This window comes from Convolutriloba macropyga, chromosome 10 (assembly GCF_964194025.1).
Source record: "Convolutriloba macropyga chromosome 10, txConMacr16.3, whole genome shotgun sequence".
NCBI lineage: Eukaryota > Metazoa > Xenacoelomorpha > Acoela > Convolutidae > Convolutriloba > Convolutriloba macropyga.
In genome coordinates, this window is record NC_134477.1 from 50,939,160 (window position 1) to 50,962,496 (window position 23,337).

The 23,337-nt window shown below is 36.6% G+C and overlaps 1 protein-coding gene across 1 annotated transcript; it reads right to left on the reverse strand.

The window, feature by feature from the left end:
* Window positions 1-802: 802 nt before the first annotated feature.
* On the reverse strand, window positions 803-20,032 carry LOC142348659 (broad substrate specificity ATP-binding cassette transporter ABCG2-like). Its single transcript, XM_075400090.1, has 3 exons — window positions 19,662-20,032; window positions 8,439-8,698; window positions 803-2,375 (listed from the first exon to the last, which is right to left on the reverse strand). The coding sequence occupies exons 1-3, from the start codon at window positions 19,967-19,969 to the stop codon at window positions 946-948; spliced, it is 1,998 nt and encodes a 665-aa protein (XP_075256205.1). The 5' UTR covers window positions 19,970-20,032; the 3' UTR covers window positions 803-945.
* Between the last annotated feature and the right edge of the window lie 3,305 nt (window positions 20,033-23,337).

Sequence of the window (23,337 nt, forward strand, 5' to 3'; positions counted from 1 at the left end):
GGCAGACCAAAAACAAGCTAAGATCCAGACTTTGGCTCGTTCAAAAAATTGGTGCTGTCATGTGCTCGTTTGAAAGTCCTTATGAAAAAATCCATCCAGACAAACAATTTAAAGCATATGATATGATCCAGACTTAAGCTCGTTAACGTTATGAAAAGAGCTGGGAAGATCAGAAGTTGGATGATCCAGACTCGAGCTCGTTCTTTCTATAAAAAGGCAATTCCTAAGAAAAAGTGTATGAAGAAGACCCTACAAGGCTAATTGAGCTCATTTTGTAGTTATGAGGTTTTCCTTTTAATGACAGTTCATGTTTTTTTTCTCAACTAAATTGTGTAATTTATGAATTTGTTGTTTCCTTGACCTATTTGAAACAATATATTTTAGACCATTTCATAATTTTTTCATGTTGCAGAATTGATGCGTCTATGTTGCAGACTTTGGCTCGATTGTGAGTACTTGGTGCGTTTATGTTGCTCGTTCAAAAAGATTCCTAGCCTGTGTAAATTTGAACACACCGTACCCCCTGTGTGCGTTGAAAAATGGTCTGTGACATAAAAGAGAACAAATGAAAACCTCGACCTCGGTTATCCTCAAACTTTGCGATACTTGCAAGATAATCATCTGTGATTAACAGACATGTAAATTTTTCGACATTTACTAAAATATCCTTAGATAATAAATAATTATGCATCACAGGTACTAAAAATGACACAGAAATTTCCTATTTTGTTGAACTAGAATTGACATGCTCAATCTTTAGGATGTGAGTACGCATTATACTTTGATCAGTTAACAACAAGAACAGGGAATAATCGAACTCTAGTATACTTTAGACACTAAATCTAAGAAACTATTTTTCTGGAACGAAAGCTATTCACAGGATAAAGTGACCCCAATGATCTAATTATACATTGTTATTAGACAGTATTTGTAATTTTGTTCAACTCATTTTCTCTTCTTTATTGTGAGAAGTTTGGCGAAAGTTATGGAAATGATCACAGCCCACATGACTACCATCATACCAAGGTTGAACCATTTGTCCTCCCCTTTGTACGGCATGTCCTGAACCTCCAGCATATCGCGACCAGTCACGCAAATTTCTCCTGATAAAGTGGTTCCGTTCTCCAGTTTAAATGATCGTTCGCCACAAAGTTCCACTGGCCCGATTATAGAAACGCTAATGACGTTGATGGCGTATCTGAACAGGCTTATGTACTGAACCCAGGCTAGTCCTTTCGGAAGGGAGGCTATGTTGACCATTAGACCCGCAAAGAGGAAGAAAACGATCAGAGTCATTGTCATTATGTTCGCAGCTATTGACAGAACCCCGAAGACGATGCTGTAGAAAAACGCAAATGCGCTTGAACTCATGCACACTAACAGTCCGGTTAAGATGGTTAACATATACACCCCAATATCACTCGGAAATCCTGCCATCCAGTAGAAAATGCTGACGAAAAGGATAGTGGGCAAAAGTTGCATCATCAGCATGTGAATTATCAGCTTCGAAATGAAGAAAGAGAAAGTACTGTAGTAGCCATTTGATAACTCGTGAATAAATATGGCTCGACCTTCGATAAACATCTCGATTGCAGCCACAGTTTGGAAGAAAACTTGTAGGACAAGTGCTATGACGGCTCCGGAATAGTTCTGAAACCCAGTGACGGTGAATTCCAGGTCAAACCAAACAAGGCCACAGACTAGACCAGTCAGAATTCCAACAATCGAGGGCATCAAACATGCCTGTGGATTCCGCGAAAAGTCCTTAAACTGGCGCACGATGAGATACATGAATTGCAGAAAGAACCCAACGCTAAAATCTTTTCGGGTAGCTTGATGCAGCTCATTGCTGTGGCCGAGGGACACAATTTTCTCGCACCCTGCGAGCGTTTCCCGTGCCTCGGTTGATTCTCGATAGATCTTGGGCAAATTCTTCTTAACAAGCCACTCTTCGTCATCATTATAACCGTCAATGTTACTTGTAACCATATCATCTGATTTGAATGACGTCATAATTTCAGCTCCTCGACTGTTGTCAACTTGCAGAGCCAGGTTCTCGCGCTCCCAATTCTCGGAAACTTGCCCAGTATCACTGTTTTCCATGATAACATCAAGGAAAAAGTCCGCAGGGTTGTTGTGGGATTCACAGATGAGACCCACATTAGCGAAGTAACTCACGGCATCCTGTGCCTTGCCGTGATAGACGGTCTGGCCGAAACAGGAGAAAAGGTGCAGTTTGTCGAACATTGTGTATATAGAGTATCGTGGCTGGTGAATGCTGAACATAATTGTGCAGCCTCTGTTGTCGGCTAATTGACGTAGACTGTTCATCACAGAGTAAGACATGGAGGCGTCCAAGCCGGTCGTCGGCTCATCTGTGAACATGAAAACGGAATGTCTATGGAGTCATGGTTCTTTGGAATGTCTGGAATGGCAAACGTGATAAGGTTAGAACGAATTAACGTCGCAAAAAATCTCTTTTACCTCGGTTTTAGAACATTTATCCAGTCAATTCCTTTAATGTAAGAGCACGTCTGGGTTTCAATATAATGGACAAAAAGTCAGAGTTCATGTTGCATTTTTGGCGGTTTTTTGAATCATCATAAAATTCTTGACGGTTACAATAACATTGGCAACATGCTGCAAGTGCACAAAGGGGAATCAAGGGATTTCAGTGGTATCAGATTATTGAAACTAACTGTCATCTTCTCTGATACTCACTTTGACACGAAAAAAGTTTTGTCAATATCAATTGTACATCTAATTTTGGAAAAAGGGGGGTCACTAACGTTGCCTAACTCCGGAGCGATGAAACTTAATTAACAAACTAGGATCTTTCTGTTTTTCGCCCCCACTACGATCTGCAGACCCCCCCGTTATAGAGCGCGTGTCACTACATAGTACATCATTTTTTGAAAACACTATTTCTTACAACATGAAAACCTCAATTGGAGGGTTAGATTTATAAGATTGGTGTTGGAAGTCAGAAAACATTTTTGAGTTTTTTTAGTTTTTCTTGTTCTTTGCGCTTTTTAATGCTCTTTTTTACCTTTGAGGGGGGATTTATGTTTGCAAATATTTGCCCTGATAAATTTTCTGCTTTTTTTGGACAGATCGATCAGAGAAAGGGACTACAGAGGTTACGTATGATGCCTCGGGCGAACATCTGAAGGTTCTTTGTAATGTCTGGGAATGGTAGCGTAATAAAGTTAGAACGGATTAAGGTCACCAAATATCTTTTTAATTCTGATTTAAACCAGTTATCCAGTCAACCCTTTTATCAAAAAAGCACGTCTAGTTTTCAAATTACTGAACAGAAAGTCAGATTTCATGTTTCAATTTGTCGGTTTCTTGAATCTTAAAAAAATTCTTTAACGTTGAAATAAAATTTAAAAAAATGTAGAAAGATTGCAAGTGCGTCTGGAGAGTGCAAATAAACTGTACCCGCTAAGCTCAGAGGGGGAATAATCGGACAAGATCCATATACGACGGAGGCAAAAACTCGTGCCAGACCGGAAACGGGGCAAACATTCGTACCGTACACCGATTTTAGAATAACGACTCTCGTTTCTTCATCTTGTCCTGGTGTTGGCTCCACGGCTCAATGGTCCTGGATTCAAATGACCAAAATCTTCTTGGTTTCCTTTTTCAACACCCAGCGTCAAAACACTCGTTTCATCTGCTTCTGCGCGTTCTTGCATGTTTTGACGATCACACATTCCTGTTCTCAAAATTGTCTTGGTCCAAGCTATTGAAGGGACGCTGGGCGAGAAAGTGGTTTGGAGTCCAGAACTCTTCGTTAGTCAGCGGTCTGGCGTTGATGATTGACTCTGTGTCCATCATGATTGTGAAGAAAGTGTCAAAAGAGAGTCTTCGTGATCCTAGAATGAGGCGGAGCATTGTTTTGGCGCCCTTAATCAAACGCTCCAAAAAACGCCTAAACGCGGCCGTATAAAAGATCGAATTCAAACGTTAAAATTGGCTATCGATAAAGCTTTGTAGATCCTGTCATTTACCAAGTCTTTAACAGATTTCAATAGATTCAAAAAACGATTTCTTCGTTTTTCTGATATTCGAAAACGAGTTCCAACACTAACGTCGGAATTATTGATTGCACCTACTACTAGAAAAACACAATTTTTGCGTTTTAATTTTTTCAAAAATTCAAAGTGACAACAAAATGAAATGATTGAAAGCAGAAGAACTAAATTTTTTTGTTTCAAACAGAAAAACTGAATTAGAGAGTTAGATTTATAAGGTAAAGATTTTTTTTGTGGTGTAAAACATTTTTGATTAATTTTAATTTTTTTTGTTATTTGCGTTATTTATTTTGTTTTTTTTACTAAGCTATATCTGTCAAAACAAATTGTTGTTAAATTATTCCAAAAATCATTGGGGGAAGACTTTTTGTTTTCAATAGTCTTTGTCGAGAGAAGTATGCTTTTTTGGACAGAAGTATTTGGTGAAAAGACTACAGAGGTTACGTCTTAGACCTTGGGTGTAGTCTGGTGGTGTAGTCAGGAACCATATCGGACTTTTTTGGTCGGGTGATGTCTGAAACCCCTAGAAAAATCTTTTTGTCTTTGGTTGGCTTGTCGTTAACCAAAAATTCCATTTCTGGTGTGACGTTGTAGTCTTGATTTTAGTCTTGGGGTGTGCTCTTGCCCCCTCTTGGCCAAAAAAAAATAAATTAAGTTTAGAAAATTTCTATGTCTTTTTTATCAAGGCGGATAATCACCAATATTCTATTTTAAAACATTTATTGGCCAACTCTTTCATTATAAGAGCTGGTCAATATTTCAATTTACTGGAAAAAAAGTCTCATTTCATGTGGAATTATTGGCAGTTTTTTTGAAAATCATCATAAAATTCATAAAAGGTTGAAATAACTTTGGCAACCATCTCGGTGCAATATCTCTAGTTATACTTCAACCTCAATAAAATGGATTATATAAATTTTGAATTTTTTCGTCCCCCCCCCCAGTACGTTATGCTCCCCCAGTTACAGAGCGCGTGCCATTACATGGTAAATCACCATGTAAAAATATGGCACATGCGTAATGGGGGGATCAAATAATACGCACCCACTTAGCGGTGGGGGGCAGCAACAGAAAATATCTATAAATTTTGACAGGTATCCCTACCTTAAAGGAGTCCATAAAAACCATACTGGATTCAACGTACACTAGTTTGTTCAAACAAACTGCTGAACGCGAAATTTGTTCACGGGGAAAAAGATCATAAAGAAAGATAACTATACATGCAAATAGAGCATGGGGTGATATCTGAAGTTTGTTAGAGTATTTTAGGTTCACACTCATGATCAATTGTTTAATGGTTTTCAATGATTTAATGATCAAAAGCAGAATTTCATAGAATTTGTTAAGTTTTTTTCTACGAAAAATAAATGTTGCGTGATTAATCTTTCCAGCTGTCCAGGACCATCCAGATTTGCGCTTTTGCACGAGAAGTAAGGATCGGAGCAGTATTGTGGAGTTTTTCTTTATAACCCACTCCATAATATAGCGCACAATCATGGGAAAGAAACCCCCACTCTGCAACAAACTTTAGATAAGAAAAAAAACTTACGTAAATAAACCCCCATTTTATATTTTGATCGTGATAATTTGTTCGGTTGTGATGGTTTTATATCAAGTCCTACGGGCTGCTAATCTATGGCCATGTTTCGCAAGGTATGGCCAAATTCGCTAAATGTGCAGCTCTTCAGCGGTCAAATGAGAATTTTTTTCGTGGGGGTTTATTTCGGTTGAGTTTTATTTCCTATCAAAAGTTAAGTGAGGCTTTTTCTGCGGTTTTTTTTCAGAAACTGATGGCAGATCTGCTCACGCGTAATTTCTGTCCACTTTTATCTGTACATAAATAATAACCACCTAACCTTCATCTGTACATGCTTAAATACTGCCTGGTCTTTATCTATACATGTAATCGGGTCGTGAATAAATGAATCATCCTTTTAACTTGCTTTGAACACATATGCTATGACTTATGCTTTGAACTCATCCTTATAAAGAAGCAATACCCCCATTGACCAAGGGTAACACGCCTCACTCCCCATGGCCCCATCTCGCTGCTCATCGGTACGCAGTGAAACGAAACTTGATACTCCTTGCCATGTCTTTCAAGATCTTGATAACTCTTGCAAGACTTGAAACATCTTGCCCCGGTCTTGATAGACAAATATTTCTTGGAATACCTTGATAAGATCTTGACAAGATCTCATAAAGATCTGTCAAGAAATTTTCTCGGCGTACTTTGATAAGATCTTGATAGTTCTTGACACAGAGAAAATTTTGTTTTTAAGCATTCTGGAGTAAGGTGGTGAAACCGGGAATCCAGACAAAACTGGGCAATCTAGACGAAAAATTAGCTATGACTCGAATTAGTGAGAATTAGTGCGACGCAACGCGTTTATCTCTCGACTTTGTAACGATATGCAACTATGATTCGACAATGCGATGATTCGATGTGACCCGAATTTGACTAGAAAAAACGGCATTATGATCAGACAGAAAAAACATAGTCATAGGCTCAATTTTGGCTTAGTCCCAAAAACTCGAAACATAAACGAGATCTGAGCAGTTAAAAAATTCTTTTGCGACCGTCAAAATAGTGTTATAAGATTCAATAATGGCTGAATTTTAATTGTAAAAACTTCTAGAAGTCAGAGGAGGACTGTTAGATTAAATGAAAGACCACCAGACTTTGTCCAACAATTCCACAACGAAACTTTAAGTTTCTTTTCGAGAATTGTAAATCAAGGCAATCTGAATTACAATAGTCCAAAACACACATATTTTGAAAAAATGGAGTTTTGAAAATTTTTGATTGTCGTGTTGACCTTCTTTTTGTTTTTGTATTTGATGTTGGAGGTGCCTAAATACTGTGATTGCTCAGTCGGTAATCAATTTGCAGAGTGTTGTTTTTCTGCTGTTTTGTTTTTCAATGCTGTTTTATTTTTTATGTCCTATTATAAATGTTTAGATTTTTTTGGACCTTAGTGGGGGGCCTTCACGGTGACGGTATTGTATAAGGTATGTACTATGTACATATCGAGGTAGCATCCACTTGAAAATTTTATTATACTGGAAAAAAGCGCTCATTTGTTGGTTAAAAAAGTAACTGGAGCAGTATTTTCTGACATTTTTAATACTTCTTGATAATTCTTGCTAGTTCTTGATAATTCTTGCTTAAGCTTATGATTTCCTGCTATATCTTGTTTTTGGGTGCTAATGATTTTTTAATACATGATATGTATTGCCATGTCGTCATGCTTAATCTTTCTTGGAAATCTTGCTAATATCTTGTTTCTTGACAGCCATGCAAAGAAATTACAAGTTAGATAATATATTGATGTTTTCTGGGTAAGTACCATGGCAAGATCTTGGCAAAATTTGCCAAGATTCAGTATGTTTCTTATCAAGATGTATCAATTTTCGTTTCACTGGGTGAACACTCCCCCCCCGGGGGTCAGAACAATCGGAAAATGCAAGTAAAAGCCGCATGCACTCACATACCACCGCAATGCCCACGAGGACGTGTACCATCTCCAACATAATCATAATACTTTTTCTTCGAAATTTTTATTTTACGAAATTTGTTTGAAGCTGGGCAGTTGCTGTCTGGTCTCTCCAGGATGATAGTATGATGGTTGCCTTTCCATAGCGATTTGAGATGATGGCGACTGACAATGGCACATGAAAATCTCAGCCAACGATCAACACATTCAGGTGTGACCTTGTGGAGTGTTGCAATTCATAGAAACGGGTATTTAAAGAAACTTCGACTACTGTTCTCAAGATTAATTGAAGCCAAGTGAAGGTGCGTGCACTTAGGGATCTATGTTGAGTTTCTCCGACGGGGGGGGGGGTGTGGCGTAGGCATAGTCGTAGTTAGCGTTATAACAGTTATAAAAATAAAGAACAGCTTCTTCAAGGATAAATAAAAGCCCCATTTCCTGCCAATTCTCGCTCCCACCCCCCCCCCCCCCTGATGATGAATGCCGAAACTTCTAAATATCCTCCCATCTTCCTCCAGTTATAACACTAAAGAATAATAAATTCAAACGTTTTATATAGTAACGGGGGTGGCCATTTTAGTTGCAGGCAAACTTAAAATTTTTTGAAAATGACTTTTTTTGAAACAACTCTAGGATCTTTTCTGTTTGTGCACCCCTCCCCCCCCCCCCCCCCCCCAGCTTAGTGGGCGCATATTAGTTGCACACCCCAGACGCACGTGCCATATTTTTACATAATAATTTATTATGTAATGGCGCGTGCTCTGTATCTGGGGGTGCATAATGTACTGGGGGGGGGGGGGGGGGGATTCAGTGCTGTTGGAATTGTAATTGTCATATTTCAGCACTGAAATGCTTTGAGACCAAAATACGGGTCAGACCCTCATTTTGGATATCTACATACCTAAAAAGAGGATATCTGGTTGAGTGATCATCTCCATGGCAATGTTGCACCTCTTTCTTTCGCCCCCAGAAACACCTGTGATCAGCTCATTTCCCACCTTGGTGTCGGCACACTTGTCCAAGTTCAGTTCACTCAGAAGGTCTCTCACAATCTGGCTCCTCTCCACCACACTTGAGGTCTTTAGACGCAACTGGGCCGCGAATGTCACGTTCTCTTTCACAGTCAGAGTACCGTACACAACATCGTCCTGAACTACGTACCTGAAACACCTCAAATTGTTTTTAAAATGTAGGATCTATTCTGTTTCGGCCCCCAGTGTTATTTATGGCCCCCAGTTACAAACTATATGTTGTTATATAGCACGTTACTATGTAAGAAAATAGCACGTGCGCCTGGCGGTCATAAAAGATTTATGCTCACTAAGCTATGGGGGGCCAAAACAGAATAGATCCAAAATGTAATTAGTTTTCTCGGTTGAGGTTCCTGCATTACATTCCGCAGACACAGTAATGAATTGGAAAGAATTCGTCCAGAAATGTTAGTAACGCCCTTTCTGAATACATGGCAAAAAAATGTGATTTTTATTTACTTTAAAATCTTGTCAATGTCTGAGAGCAAGTCTGGGACGGATAATTGTCAGTGGCTTCAGCAGTCTTTGAATTCACAAATTGCGATCTGAACTGTCAAAACTTTGAATGTTTATGGGCAATTTTATGGACCCGGGTCTAGAATTTTGCCCAAAAATAACGGAGGAAAAGTGTAAAAATAAGATTTTCACACCGTTAGAGCCCCGCTTAATAAGGGTGGATAAAGTGTAATTGAAAAGTGTAACTTAAGATTTACACAAGATTCTATCGATTCTATCTTGTGTAATTATAAACCGCTCGTCCGCAAAAATTAATTCCAAAAGGTTGCTTTTGTTAATTGCAATTTGGCTTTCCTTAGCAAAGTAATTTTCGCAAGCCTCAAAATAACTATTTCTGTTAATTGGTACAGGCTGTGCTGTGATATTAGAACCAAATAACCTCTCATCACTTCACTTCCCATACCCACGTTGAATCAGGCTATTGTTCAACCTATGACCAAGGTGCGACTTTCGACGTCAAGAGCGCTAGTTTGAAACTCTTCAAATACTTAGTTTGTGACTTCTTCGATAAATGTTCCGACCCCTCTTGAGGGGGGTGGGGGGGGGGGGGAAGGGATTTGTGAGTGGTACCATTAAAAAGCCCGCCCAGCGTAGAATATTTAATCAAAGAGATTTTTTTGAATTCCGTTTTCTAGAGCGAGTTATCGTGGTTTAAATTTTTGTGAATATTAGACCGCTCTCCGTAATTTTTTTCACATTTTCCGGAATTTTGCCTGAAATTTCGTCAATTTTGCAAGATGGAACAATTGTTTACAATAGTACCATTAATTTTGTTTTTAAAGATACAAAAGTATTGCAGATGGTTTTGATTTAATTTTTTTGTCTAAAATTTTGGCTAACTATTTCAAAATTCAGACTTTTTCATCAAAAATTGCCCAAAATAAGCTTCTTTGATTAAAATTGTCGGACGTACAAACCCAAAAAAGGGTGACACGATCTTTGTAAACTAAAAAGGGAATTAGTCTTACTTCCATTTCCATTGAGAGTAGGTTGGAAATGAAATTTTGCCGTTTTTCGCTAACTTTCTTCTATGATTATCAAAAACGCAGCATTTTTTTGAGATGCTAACTAACAAATTATCTAAATCTATGACATTTGAAACAATTGAGTGTTCTTAATGGACATAAAGTAATAACAGGGTCGGTTTCGGTCCAATCTTGGACTGTCACAATCCAAAAAAAATCGGATAGTAATCAGTCGGTCTTTTTTTAAAGAACAGAACAATTCAAATCAAAGCTCACAGTTGAAAAATCCAATTGACTTCCTAAGCAGTTTCAAATAAATGTATCTAGTCTCTTTACCCGAAAGATTATGGTCGTCTCGAAATTTGAAAATGTTCGATTTTTGAATCAGCTTTCAGCTTTTGATTTTTGCCATCTCTTAATTTGGTCAGTTTGTAGCTTAGTGTCAGCAAAGAAAGAATGCTTCCTCTTCCTGAATTACAATTTAATGCCTTTGCGGTTTTACGTTTTTAGTTATGTTTTTCTGGCTTTAGTAGTACTAGATTTTACATTTTTTTTGTTTTGAGGCATTGGCCAATTTCTCACATTTTTTCACGTTTTTATCATATTATCACATTAATAACAGTTCACTTATTACCTTATTAGCGCTCAAAATAAGGCAAAATTGAAAATACAAAAGTCTTTTGAGGCATTGATTATGGTTTAAACAGATTCGACAACCCTTTCTCGAAGAATTTGTTTGAAATCTTACTTTTGTCCTGAACTGTCGTTTTTAATTTGTCTTTTTCGTCGTAAGAAATCTCCTTAGTAAAAAAAGATCTCCTTGGCATTTTATGGAGAAATAAATGAGCCTATCTACTGATTTGTGTAGATAGCTGATCGCTTCCATAATTTGGAAAGCAATTGTGTTGAAAAAAAGTTACTTCTTAACTTCGCATTTTTGTTTTTTTTTGTCTAAATGTTACCTAGTCTCGCTAAATGCAGGTCATACATGAACCTATTGTCCTCAAGATAAAATGGAAATGTACAAAATTTTATGTTTTCAGAGATTTCGTAATAAATTTACTGGCATCGACACGGGTTTTTCGCAAAAGAAAATGAACCAATTTTCGATTTTCGTCTACTTTTGACGTTTTTTTTTAGCAGACGTAAGACATATTCTGAATATTTAGAGTTTTCAAACGCTTCCTTCGGACAAATAAATGAACTATTTATTTAATTCATTTTGTAGCTAATGGCTTTCATTACTTTGAAAAAATTTCTTTTCGAAACATACAAAAGTCTCACTTAATTTTGCCCTTTTTTCTCTTTTTTGTCTTCTTGTTACCAATTATCATTATAGAGAGGTCGCATACTACAATAATGGCGTTCCAAGAAGGTTCAATTAAAAAATGTTTGAGAGGCTACATATGTCTTTATGGCTTCGACACTGTTTTCTCGCACGATTTAATTGATTTTTTGTTTGTTGTCTCAATTTGTTGTTATTTTTGTAACCGCAATAAATTGAAGATTGCCAGGTTTTAATGCCCTCGTATAGAAGCTTATGTGATCATAAGCTTGTTGAATGTTTTCAGTTGCTATCTATTGGTTTTCATTACTTTGAAGTTATTGTTTTTTTGAAATATAAGCCAATTTTTTATTTTGCTGTTTTTTGTTCTTTTTGCGTAATTGTTACCGAGCTTTGTTATGGAGTTGTCCTATATCTTTTGTAGTGAAAAACAAGTTATTATTAGTTTCAGTGTTTTCTGACGCGATTTTGACCCTTTTTAATCAGTTAATTTTTTTTAAAAAGGCGTTAAATTTTGAATGTCGTTAATGTTTGTTTTTATTTTTGTTTGGTTTTGTTGTTCGTCTCGACTTGCTTCCTTAATAATGGCTCATCTCATTCATTTGATAAGGAATTTTTTTTACTCAACTGAGTTATTTCGAGGCGATCTTTTTGTTCAAACACATTTTCTTTGAAAAATTTTGAATTTTTGGGGGCTTTCTATCTGTTCCTCATTTGGTACTAATTTATGCCAAAAATAAGGATGAGGGGTGGAACTTCATGTGCGAACGAACATTGTCGAGCCTCCTTGCATTTTTTAAGTACTGCCTAGAATGAGCGGGAGTCTCCCCCTAATAGACTAAAAAATTGTAAATCTATTCTGGTTGCGATAACAACATAACTTGCAAATGAATTAAGTTGATGGCGCCATAGATGAAATGTTCAAAAAATCTAAAATAGTGGTCGAACTCTTTTTCAGGTATACACTACTTTTTTAATGCCGTACACACTGTTGCCTTGTGACGAGTGACGATATAGGAGTGCAAGAGAACAGGTAGACTATAAATACAGCAAATACACATTGCCTTAATTTATGCAACTATTGTCATCGACGAGAGTTGGTTATAATTTATACCACACACTTGTCAACATCCTATCGAAGTTTATTCACAACTTAGCGCCACCTCGGACGTTGATAATTGGGTTTACCACATACAATGTTTCAGCCCGATTTTAAGCTTCCTCTAACTGAATATAATTAGGTCTCAGATAATTCTAATTAGTCTCATTAATAGAGACTAAAAATGCGTTGAACGAGTGAGGTGTAAAAATGATTTTTCCCCATTTCAGTCATTCCACCGCAATCTTTACTTGAAATTTAATGGTTCAGAACTGTAAGGATAACAAATCGGAAAATTCAATTGTGAAAGGTAAATTTATAATCACTGGCAAATTACTTATCTCGTCTAACCCCTAATAGAACAAACAAAACTACATGATAAACAGACCGAACTCTGGAACATTTTGTGTTGTATTGCAGCTTGAAACCATCAAGATAACAGGCGACTTTGTGTACACCATTTCCTTCCAGAATAAAAATTAATGGTCGTAAAAAGCAATGAGTTTAATATTAAAAATAAACAAGTATAACATTGCAAGGATTTCCTCAAAAAATCAAAATGCAGTGTTTCCGCATTTGCATAAGATGTCTAACTTATTGGCTTAAACGGTGAGCACAATCATGAATTAATTTTGGAAAACGGGTGAACCAAAAACTCATAATCAGTTATGTGAGCAGAAAGATAACTCTGGAAGCAGCTGTAGCCTCAGCGATATTACCCTTAACCGACAGTCCCTCGACGCAGTATGGTTTGCCATCGAAACCCAATAATTCATTCATCGCAGCGTTTAAAAACATGCCAAGACTGTCCAATTCATGGACCGGCGGACCGGCATTTTGATAAACCAATATGTATAAAGTTTTTCTACAGTTTGAAAACTGAAAAAGTGACCATGAGCGTAACTTTTTCTTTGGTGATCTTTATTTTATATCAGTTCTCGAAGGTTCTATAAATTTGGCTCGCTGACGGATCCTTCCAGTTACCAGGAATATTTTTAAACAAAACCTTCGGCCGACTACTTTATGCCTCAAGAATTTTTGCTCCAGAAGTAAGGCCAACAAAATTCTGCTTGATATTGAACACACCCTAAAAACATAAAGAAGAAACACTGCCGTATCCACCTAAATCAAAATTGGAGAACCATCCTTTAATTATAATTCCATGCTTTGCATTTAAAAAACACAGAAGACATAAAAATTGGCTTCAACGTTATTGTTGAAAAGGAAAGTGATGTAGCAGATCATCATTGATACGATAGATATGCTATAGAAATACATGAGACTTTTTTAAGTTTTCAATCAAATTTCCACTGTTGGACCGTCCATACACATCTCCCAATAAACTGGAATTAAAGAGAAGCAGTCATTCAGGGAAATACTACGACAACTAAGGCATTGGAGAGTTGGCATTATGGAACACCGGTTTTTTCATCGCACCCTTTGCTATAATTTTTGAACAGAATTTACCATACAAGAAATGAAATTCTTAAATGCTTAGGCTTGTAAAGAATACATCTGAAAAAAATTTACCAGAAGAAGAATTCAGAACTGGATGGAAGAATACAACGAGGAAATTGGCATTCATATTTTTGAGTCTATTCTCAGCCTCTTAGTTTTGTATTTGGAAAGATTTGTTATTTATTTTGATTTAAGTTTCGAAGTCCTCTTATTATTTTTGGATTTCCGCCTGTCCTGCCCTCCTGTCGTCCTCGCCAAGTTACATAGGGACTCAGGTCGTGACTCGATAGAAGTATTGATCCCAGGCGTTTACCCAATGCTGGAACCCCTAATTGGGACCACCGTTTTGCAGCTTTTAGATTTAGAACGCACATCATTGCTGTTAGCAAAAATATCTTTCTGAGGGTACGTTTTCGAATTGAGCTTTCAAGGTTTAATTCTAAACAAAGACATCTTTTGCAATTTCTCGAATCAGATCAAAACGCAACATAAAAATGGCCAATTTTTTAGCGTTCTCTTTTGGTCAACTGCATTAAGCGCAAAAATGTTTCCCAACATTATTCGATTCCAAATAAACGCAAATTGTTTAATGCCGCAATCTTGACGGTCTGTAGTTTTGTTTTTTTTTATGTCCATTGATTTTTAGTTTTGCTAATCGTGCAATTGGACAACGATATAGCTCAAGGATATATACATGCTTCGTTAAATTGTAAGGGGTTATATAAATCACGGTTAAAAAATCTGATAATTTACTGGTGTCATCAACAGCCTTATTAAAATAAGGCACTTGAAAAATGTTGTCCATCCACAGTGTTTGGCCAAAAGCTACTATCAATTTTAGTTTTGCACGGTGCTTTTTTATTTTAAAAATATCAAAATTTTGCTGTTTTCTGTCGGGTGTTTGGTCCTCTGTTGTGTCCTCTGTTAGTACTTTCGTATTAGACTATTGAAGACTGTAATACAAGGTATACACAAAAGACGTAATTTGAAATTCAAACAGGCTAACGCCTTTTTTAATATTAAAAGTGTTCCAGATGTGAGAAATTTAAATCTTTTTTGTTTTTTGCGGCTGGGCAATGTAAAATGAAATTTCTCTGAAAAATTGACTTACGTGAAAGTCAGCTTGAATTTATCTCACATCTACTGGACTTCATCTTGCGTCGTTATAATCAGTAAATGCAACCTTTTCGTTATCTTGCGAGGAGTCTTTTTCTATCTTTGTCATATGTGTTATACGGATATCATGTTGCTCTGAGCAATTGCCAATCAAGAAAAAAAATAATTGACAAAAGAAAACATCAAAAAAGATCGTTTTATTTCAAGAAACTTATATCAAAAACTTCTGTAATTAATCATCTATTGCCAATAAAAACTTCTAAAAAATCGAAATTAAAAAACAGGTTGGTAATTGAGAAAGTTACGCGCAATTAAAGTAAATGTAAACGTGTATGGAAGTAAAAATTCTGCAGATGAATTTCATTAAGTAGACAAGATTAGCTATAACAAAAGAAATGCGTTAGAACGGAGAATCAATTATCAGTTCTGGGCGCATTTCCCCTGGCAAAATAAAAGAACTAATAGCTCTATTGTCGTTCCTCTCTATTTTAGTAAAAATACCTAGTCATTTTAGGTATGTACCTGATTTTATCCCTCGACTTGCTCAACTATTACTACTCAATTCTAAGTTTTCAACCATAGCTGGCAGATTTCCAGAAACTGGCCGCAATAGCTTTGTAGATCTGAATTCTTAAAAAAGTTACATGAAAAAAAACATAGCAGAAAAAAATTATTTTTATCATATGTTGAAATGTTATATTTTGCTTAGCTTTTTGTTGCTTCAATCAAATGCCCTCAAATACTCTTCAATTCGAGTGACATGCACTCACGTGACCTTTTCGTTTTGAATTAAAGTATATAGAAAAGTCAATTTCAGAGCAAGGAAGACATTTATTTTTGATAATGATGTGAGTCATGTCTGAGCAAAAATTTAATCAGGAGAATGAACAAAAAACGCTCCCCATTAAGAGTGAAAAATCACATCACGCACAAAATTCAGTTGGAATGTAATAAACGAATGAACAAGGAGCAGACTGGAAGTATTTTGTGACGTCATATGGTCGCAACAAAAATCCTGTCACAATTCACAGAATTTTCCTTTACTAAACAAAAAACTAGATGTAGAACAGAATTTGAATGGATTGGGAAACCCAAGATTAAAAATGAAAAACAGCAAAAAGGTCAAAATGCAACATGTGAAAAAAAACCAATAGCAATAAAGTCAGATTTTGGTCAAACACCGGATTCTCACTCTACTTCAAAATTAGAACAATACTGATTTACGCTAAAAAACCAGTTGCTTTTCGCTCCCCCTTAGAGTTAAAGGCCTAACGTTAATACAGTCCTCTTGGCAGAAGTTCCGCTTCAACGTTGTCGGGTTGATTAATTTGCGTTTTAGCTTCTCGCTTAGTAAATTGGAAGTGAAATTGGAAGTAATGAAAATGGTGTAACTATAGTCACTAAGGGGGATTTCAAATGAAGTCATTAGAGGTTATTATATACCTCTATAATCACTAATAATATATACTACTGCCGCCACGCCACTTGAGTTTAGCTGCTGACACATGTGAATGAGAGAGAAATTTAGATCACACAAAATAAAAAGATGGAAGGGCGCAAAAGCCACTGGAAAAGTCAAAGTGGTCAAAAAGAAAAGTCAAAAGTTGAATAAAAAAGATAGCAGTACAAGTCCCGAACTACATTCCAGAGATGAATCAGTTAAAGACTTGAAAATTACTGTTTTCTACAGCCACAATGGTGAAAAAAGTTGCTGGCCCTGTAGGCGCAAAATGGACAAAAAGTCTAAAATGACTTTGACAATTTTTATCCTCAAGCGTTTAAAAAAACCTAAATTTAACAACTAATTGTGAAAATATTGACTCTATGCATCCTTAAAATGAGTACAAAATACAATGACCTTGCAGGTATCAATGACAGACAAAGCAAAAGATGCGAAAACCAGAAAACTTGAAGAAAAATGTCGGCAAACTGAGAAAACCTCATAATTTTGGACCAAAACCTTAACAATAGCATATCATAAAACTTTAAAAGTCTTGAAATACTTTTTTATAAGAGTTCTAATAACTTAAAAAGAGACAATAGAATTACAATTGAGGGCTAGATTCACAAATTGACTTACACTTTTTAAAATCATATTGTATCTCAGTGAATTAAAAAGTTAGCTAAAAGTTGGAGTCAATGATTTGACTTACTAAATTATGCTGCACTAGAGAGCCAATAAGATTTGTTTTGGAGACTAATTGACACGAGCACTAGAACAACAAAAAACTTAAGATCAAAAAATGAACTTTAAGTTTTCGAAAAGCAGGTCTAAAAATTTTTTAAAGAATTGTTGTGAAAATGAACACATATTTAAATTCATTTATGCCTCATTAACTACCAATGTGGAAAGACAAAAGTAATATTAAATACAATACATCAGTAATAAAGGGCAAATATTAAATTTTCCGTATTTTTTGACATCAAACAGTGTCAGAGTTAAAAAAAAAACAAGAGCCTCCCGACAATGAGATCAATCAATAAAGCGCCATTAGATTACATATGTATCATGTTAAAAGCACTTAAAACAAGAAACACTGAAAACAGCAGTCAAAATGCAGCACGCTTTCAAAAACCTAAAGCTATTCACTCCACGTTATGGGCACATAGAAAAAAAATCACGCTTCCAAGCTACTCAGTTTTCCGTTCCCTTTACTGATGCAGAGTGATTAAAATCATCACTATAATTTGACTTTCATTGACGCGAAAAAGGCAAAAAAGTGTCAGCAGATCTTAAAAATAGCCAGAAAAATCCGGAACCGACTCCAAGCAGACATTCAATAAGAATCCAGCCTACCTCTAATCAAATGAAAGGAGCCTATTAATTTATTAACTTACATTTTCGTTACTGTAACTGGGGAAAATTATAATGATCATCGAGAAGAGAATCAAAAATTGATATCTAAAAAAACAGACTAATTTTCTTTACAAGTTGCGACGCCGAAACAACTATTGAACTATTGGCCAAAAGAACTTGCAATACAGATAGTCATCGTTTGATAATATGTCAACATCAAATTTAAAAAACTACACAAAAAGGATTCATACAGCGGAAACTGAGGAAAGGGAAAGAAATATTCAAAAAAATTGTTGCAATAATAAAAAATTTTTCTCGACCATTTTCTGGGAAACATCTAAAACGCTCAACTGATCAATTGGTGAACAACATAATGACAGTCAGAAAACGCTAATCAACACTCAAAGGCAAACAACAAAAAAGCGGGATAAAATTTTTATTTCATTTATTTCACCAATAATTGTCATTTGTAATCTTGAAGTATCAACACTTGTTAGCAATGCATATTAGTACCTATGTGATAGCTCTAGATTATGTAATGAACACGAAAGGCTACTGCGAAATGTACAGAAAACACGAAAAAATAGACAAAAAATTGATTAAAATTGCCCCATTTTTATTAACAAACAAAGTGCCAAAATACAAATATCTTGCAACAAAAAGAAATTAAACAAAAAAATTAAGTTTCACCAAAACACTCTGAACAAGAAAAATTTTTAAAACTGCAAAAAAGTCTAACAAGACAAAATTGTAAAAATCGATTAAAATTACATCTCAAGGTCTGATATTTGTTCTAAAATGGTTTCAGTTCTACTATCAATAGCTTAGATAATTGATATAAACCAGTTTGGCTGAACAAAAAGTTATTACCAAAAAACAGCTCTGAAAAGCGCTTTTAGAGCAACATTTATTCACCTATTTTTCTTTCTTTGTCAGAATAATACTTGAACAAAAACTTCTATAAGTTCTTATTCTCTTTTTTGTCTTGCTCTCTCAGCTGATTGACCTAAGCACGTACGGCCTTTGACTTCTTCTTAAAAACATCCTATAAAAATTAATGTCACAGTTTATAAAACAACCCACCAGAACTGATGAAGAACATGATAAAAATTGCATTTAGTTGCAACTCCAAAAAGTAAGTGGGAAAAAAACGTTGTAATAAACGTAGCTTACAACAAAATTTCACCGATTGACAGACAGTGTAAAACCAAGGGAAAAGAAGGACGTTGACGACGAAGGACAAAATCAAATAACAATATCAATAATCTCTATTGATTTCAAAGAAAATTCTCCGCAAAACCCTAAAATGCCACTTCCCAACACTTATTCTGTGAAAAATTTTGAATTGCATCTCCTGCTAGTTCTAGCACTGACCCAATATTTCGTAGACAAATATTAGACAACAATATAAAAATGCATGGAAAAAAGACCTCAAAAAATAAAAATTGGTATAATTTATTCCAGTGACAATTGCCTTGTCTAGTTTTCAAGTGTCATATAATAGCATCAACAACTATGAAATCCCTTTTAATGGAGAATTTATCACAAAAATCAGGGAGAAGAATAAAATCACAAGAAATAGTGAAAAACTCAAAAATAGTGACAAAAATTGGCAAAAATTTGCTCACGTTTAATCAATACCGTGACAGTCAAATTGACCTTTCCAAAGACTTTGAATTGACTCATGAAAATTAATATTTTCTATCGCTTTTTTTATGTAATGTTGATCGATATTTTTTTCATCCTTCATTTATATAGAATCTAGATCCCCGACTAGGGAACAATTTATCAGGAGTTTTGACAAACATTTGTGGTTAAAAGATGATCGAAACTTGAAAATATTTATTTGGTACTGACGCAGCTAAATGTTTGAAGTATTTCGGATACTCTCTTCCATTCAGAAGAATCTCTCCTTTCACCTCCCCCGGCTTCACGTCTCTCCTCTTAGCCAACAAGTCCAGTAAGCTCGTCTTCCCACCTCCACTCGGACCCAGAATAGCATTCAGCCCGGGTTCAAACACCCCACTTACATCACGCAGGATCTTCTTTTCCTCCTTTGTACAAAAATAGCCACTTTTTATTTTGTACTCCAGGTGGTGAAAGGAAATGACGCTCGGACTCGATTTAATATAATTTGTACTTGAATCAACATAATTTGAGGTCATGTTTGATCTTTTGATAAACTGAATACGACGTTCTCAGACTAGAAAAAGAACAGTTTCGCCAGAAACGTGAGCTGAATTGCATTAAATAATTTTTAATTGTGCGGTCGGTTTCTCTTGTATGCATCAAGATATTTGTAGTCAACAAACCGTTTTAATTGTATATTGAAGGTAACACTATCAAAAGCTCCGTACTGGTTTACAGAAAGAAGCATAGACAATAATATAAAATGATATTCAAATTTTCATCTTTTTTCAGGGCTATTGAGCTTTTGAGCTTCACTTCGTCTGATCAAAAGACCAGAGCTATGGTATACATTTTCAAAATTCATTAAAAGCAGCATAAGTTGTCTTTTGCGTTACCGACAGATAATAACCGCTGCAGTGTAATTGCTTAGAAGATGCAAACAGAATAACTAATAGTTCAATTTCATAGCAATTATTTAACGCATTCATAGCATTTAACGAGATGGAACTCGTTGTACCGATTCTTGGCTTCGATAATTCTTCAGTTCAGGCGCGATTCTTTTTATATTCGAAGGTTTTTTGTCGAAACTTGAGCTCAAAAGTTTCAGGTAATCTAATTCGAGAAAAAAATATATTTTTGAAAAACGCCCACACATTGTTATACGAACAAATTTTGAATTTAAAAGAGCCAGAGTCCTCATTGAGTACAGAAATGTGCAATTTTCAGACGTGGGTGAGTGCATGTTTTCAACATGATTTCTAATAAACAATTCGCAGAATGACCAAAAAATATAGAAATCAATTATGAAAAAAAAACTGTAGAGCATTTTCAATTCAAAATATGTATTACAGAAAGTTTTTCTTCATATTGTCTGAAATTTTTTGAATCTATACCCGGACCTTGCTCACAGTGAGTTTCAGCGCTGTATCATTGAATCTCAATTGTAACCATTACTGTACCAGACAAATAGAAGTGTAAATACTTCTCCCAGTCTGCCCAGAGTCGATTAAGAAACATCCCAGTCTGTCTCTTTTCTTCGCAGCCTAATTTACATTATTGGTGAACACTGCACAGAAGGTTTCACATCATCAGACTGTACATACAACGAACATAGCAAATTTTGAAAATTTCGAATAACTGGTGTCATGCATAAAATTTTTAAGATGGCGATATTCTGAACAGCCATTCTAGCTCTAACTAAACCATATTGGTGCGTTCATCTAAACCATATTGCTGCGTTCATCTAAACCATATATTGGTGCATCGGCGGAGGTCGGAGATCGGTGGCGGAGGTCGGTAGCGGAGGTCGGTAGCGGAGGTCGGAGGCGGAGGTCGGAGGTCGGTAGCGGAGGTCGGAGGTCGGTAGCGGAGGTCGGTAACGGAGGTCGGAGGTCGGCGATGTAAAAATGGTCTCTATGTGCTCTCGTAATACCAAAAAACGTTTGGCGGTAGCGGAGGTCGGTGGAGGTCGGTAGCGGAGGTCGGTGGAGGTCGGTAGCGGAGGTCGGAGGTCGGCGGAGGTCGGAGTCGGAGGTCGGTAGCGGAGGTCGGTAACGGAGGTCGGAGGTCGGCGGAGGTCGGCGATGTAAAAATGGTCTCTATGTGCTCTCGTAATACCAAAAAACGTTTGGCGGTAGCGGAGGTCGGTGGAGGTCGGCGATGTAAAAATGGTCTCTATGTGCTCTCGTAATACCAAAAAACGTTTGGCGGTAGCGGAGGTCGGTGGAGGTCGGTAGCGGAGGTCGGTGGAGGTCGGTAGCGGAGGTCGGAGGTCGGCGGAGGTCGGAGGCGGAGGTCGGTAGCGGAGGTCGGTAGCGGAGGTCGGTAGCGGAGGTCGGAGGCGGAGGTCGGAGGTCGTTGTGCGAGTCAGAATTAGTTGTGTAGAAGTAGAAGTAGTAGTGCAAGCATCGGGCTTCGCCCGTGGGGTGTCAATCCCAGTGTTCATCAGTGTGTTTCCGTTTATCTTTTCCAGTGTCTGAATAGTAGACTCAATGGTAGACTCATATGTTGTGTATTTCAGATTTGATTGTTGCTTTGTGTTTGATCCCTTTGTTTACCTGAATTTGTTCTCCGTAAAATGGCCAGTGATATTGTGTTTAATTTTGTTTTCCACGAAACAGTTATACAGGCGTGCGAAGAAGTCGATTTGTTGCTTGCGATTGTAGATCAGAAGACGAAAGATTGCCACTGGACTGTTAATGTTATAAGGGTAGTACCATCAGAAAAGTTAATCAGGAAGCGAAAGAGGGTGACCAGAAGTAGTAACGTAAAGAAGGTGTTTTTATGTGACCAATGCGACTACGAGTCGGATGCTAAGTACTTGATTGACCGCCACATGAGACGAATCCATGAGAATGCGGAGAAGCTTAAGTGTAAGTTATGTAATTTCACATCAATTTACCCGTATAGCATCAAAAGGCACGTTACTAGACAGCACCACAATGTTGAAATGTCATCGGAATCCAGTTGTATCATGGCCAGAACACGAGGGACTGTTATTCGGGAAACATCAAGTGACAATGGAACATCAAGCGAAAGGGACAATGTTGATCTGTTGGAGATAGGGTCGGTGAACAGTTTTTGGCGGATGTAGTTGACTTTGAGTTTGACTGTTACCTTGTTATAGTTATTTGTTTATGTATACTTGTTTTTTTATTTTCTTTACTTGGATTACTTCACAGTAGACAACTCACTTAACTCACTTAGTCTACTGCTTTATGAAGGATGACGGAACGGAAAATAAATGTGATACCCTGCACTGTTTGTGTTACCCTGTATGTTACCCTGCACTGTTTGAAGAGAACTCAGATGAGGTTAAACTATGCTTTCCACAACGCATCTTGCCGAATTGCTCTGGAGCAATAACATCCGGCCAGTTACTGACCAAAGTTTATCACAGATCATATCTGATTACGAAAATAAACCGTCGAATGTTATCAATAAATATCCTTTCTTCTTAAGTTACTCCAGTCGGTCTGGAATGTTTGAGTGCTTGGTAAACAACCATCTCGACAGCAGTCTTTTATTTTGCATGTCTCTATTGTTCAACTTATATCACAACAGCACTTAACCATTACGTCTACAGCTCAGGTTTATTTCTTCGCAGAATTTTGTACAAAATTTGGCAATTCGCAAAGTTCGTGCAGAGAACATCTCATGGTTTTTGGTCTTATTCTGTTACAATTTGATTGAGGTAATTCCTTGCCCAGATATAGCGCAAAAAGTTATTTCGAAACTTCAGAGTCTAAAAAATATGGCTGTTCGTCATATATTTGTGCTTATCTGCTTTTTTTCAACTTCCCTTTAGTCGTTTGAACTGTGTGTCTTTCGATAACAGAGTTAAATATGTGCATTGTTTACAGAGAACTGTTTCGTTCAGTCTTTCCTAGTCACTTGCGTAGCT

Coding starts and splice junctions, on each gene's coding strand:
- LOC142348659 (XM_075400090.1), bottom strand. CDS start 19,969: ATGACCTCAAATTATGTTGATTCAAGTACAAATTATATTAAATCGAGT. Junction 8,699..19,661: donor TACTTCAAACATTTAGCTGC/GTCAGTACCAAA, acceptor GAGGTGTTTCAG/GTACGTAGTTCAGGACGATG. Junction 2,376..8,438: donor ACCAGATATCCTCTTTTTAG/GTATGTAGATAT, acceptor TCATGTTCACAG/ATGAGCCGACGACCGGCTTG.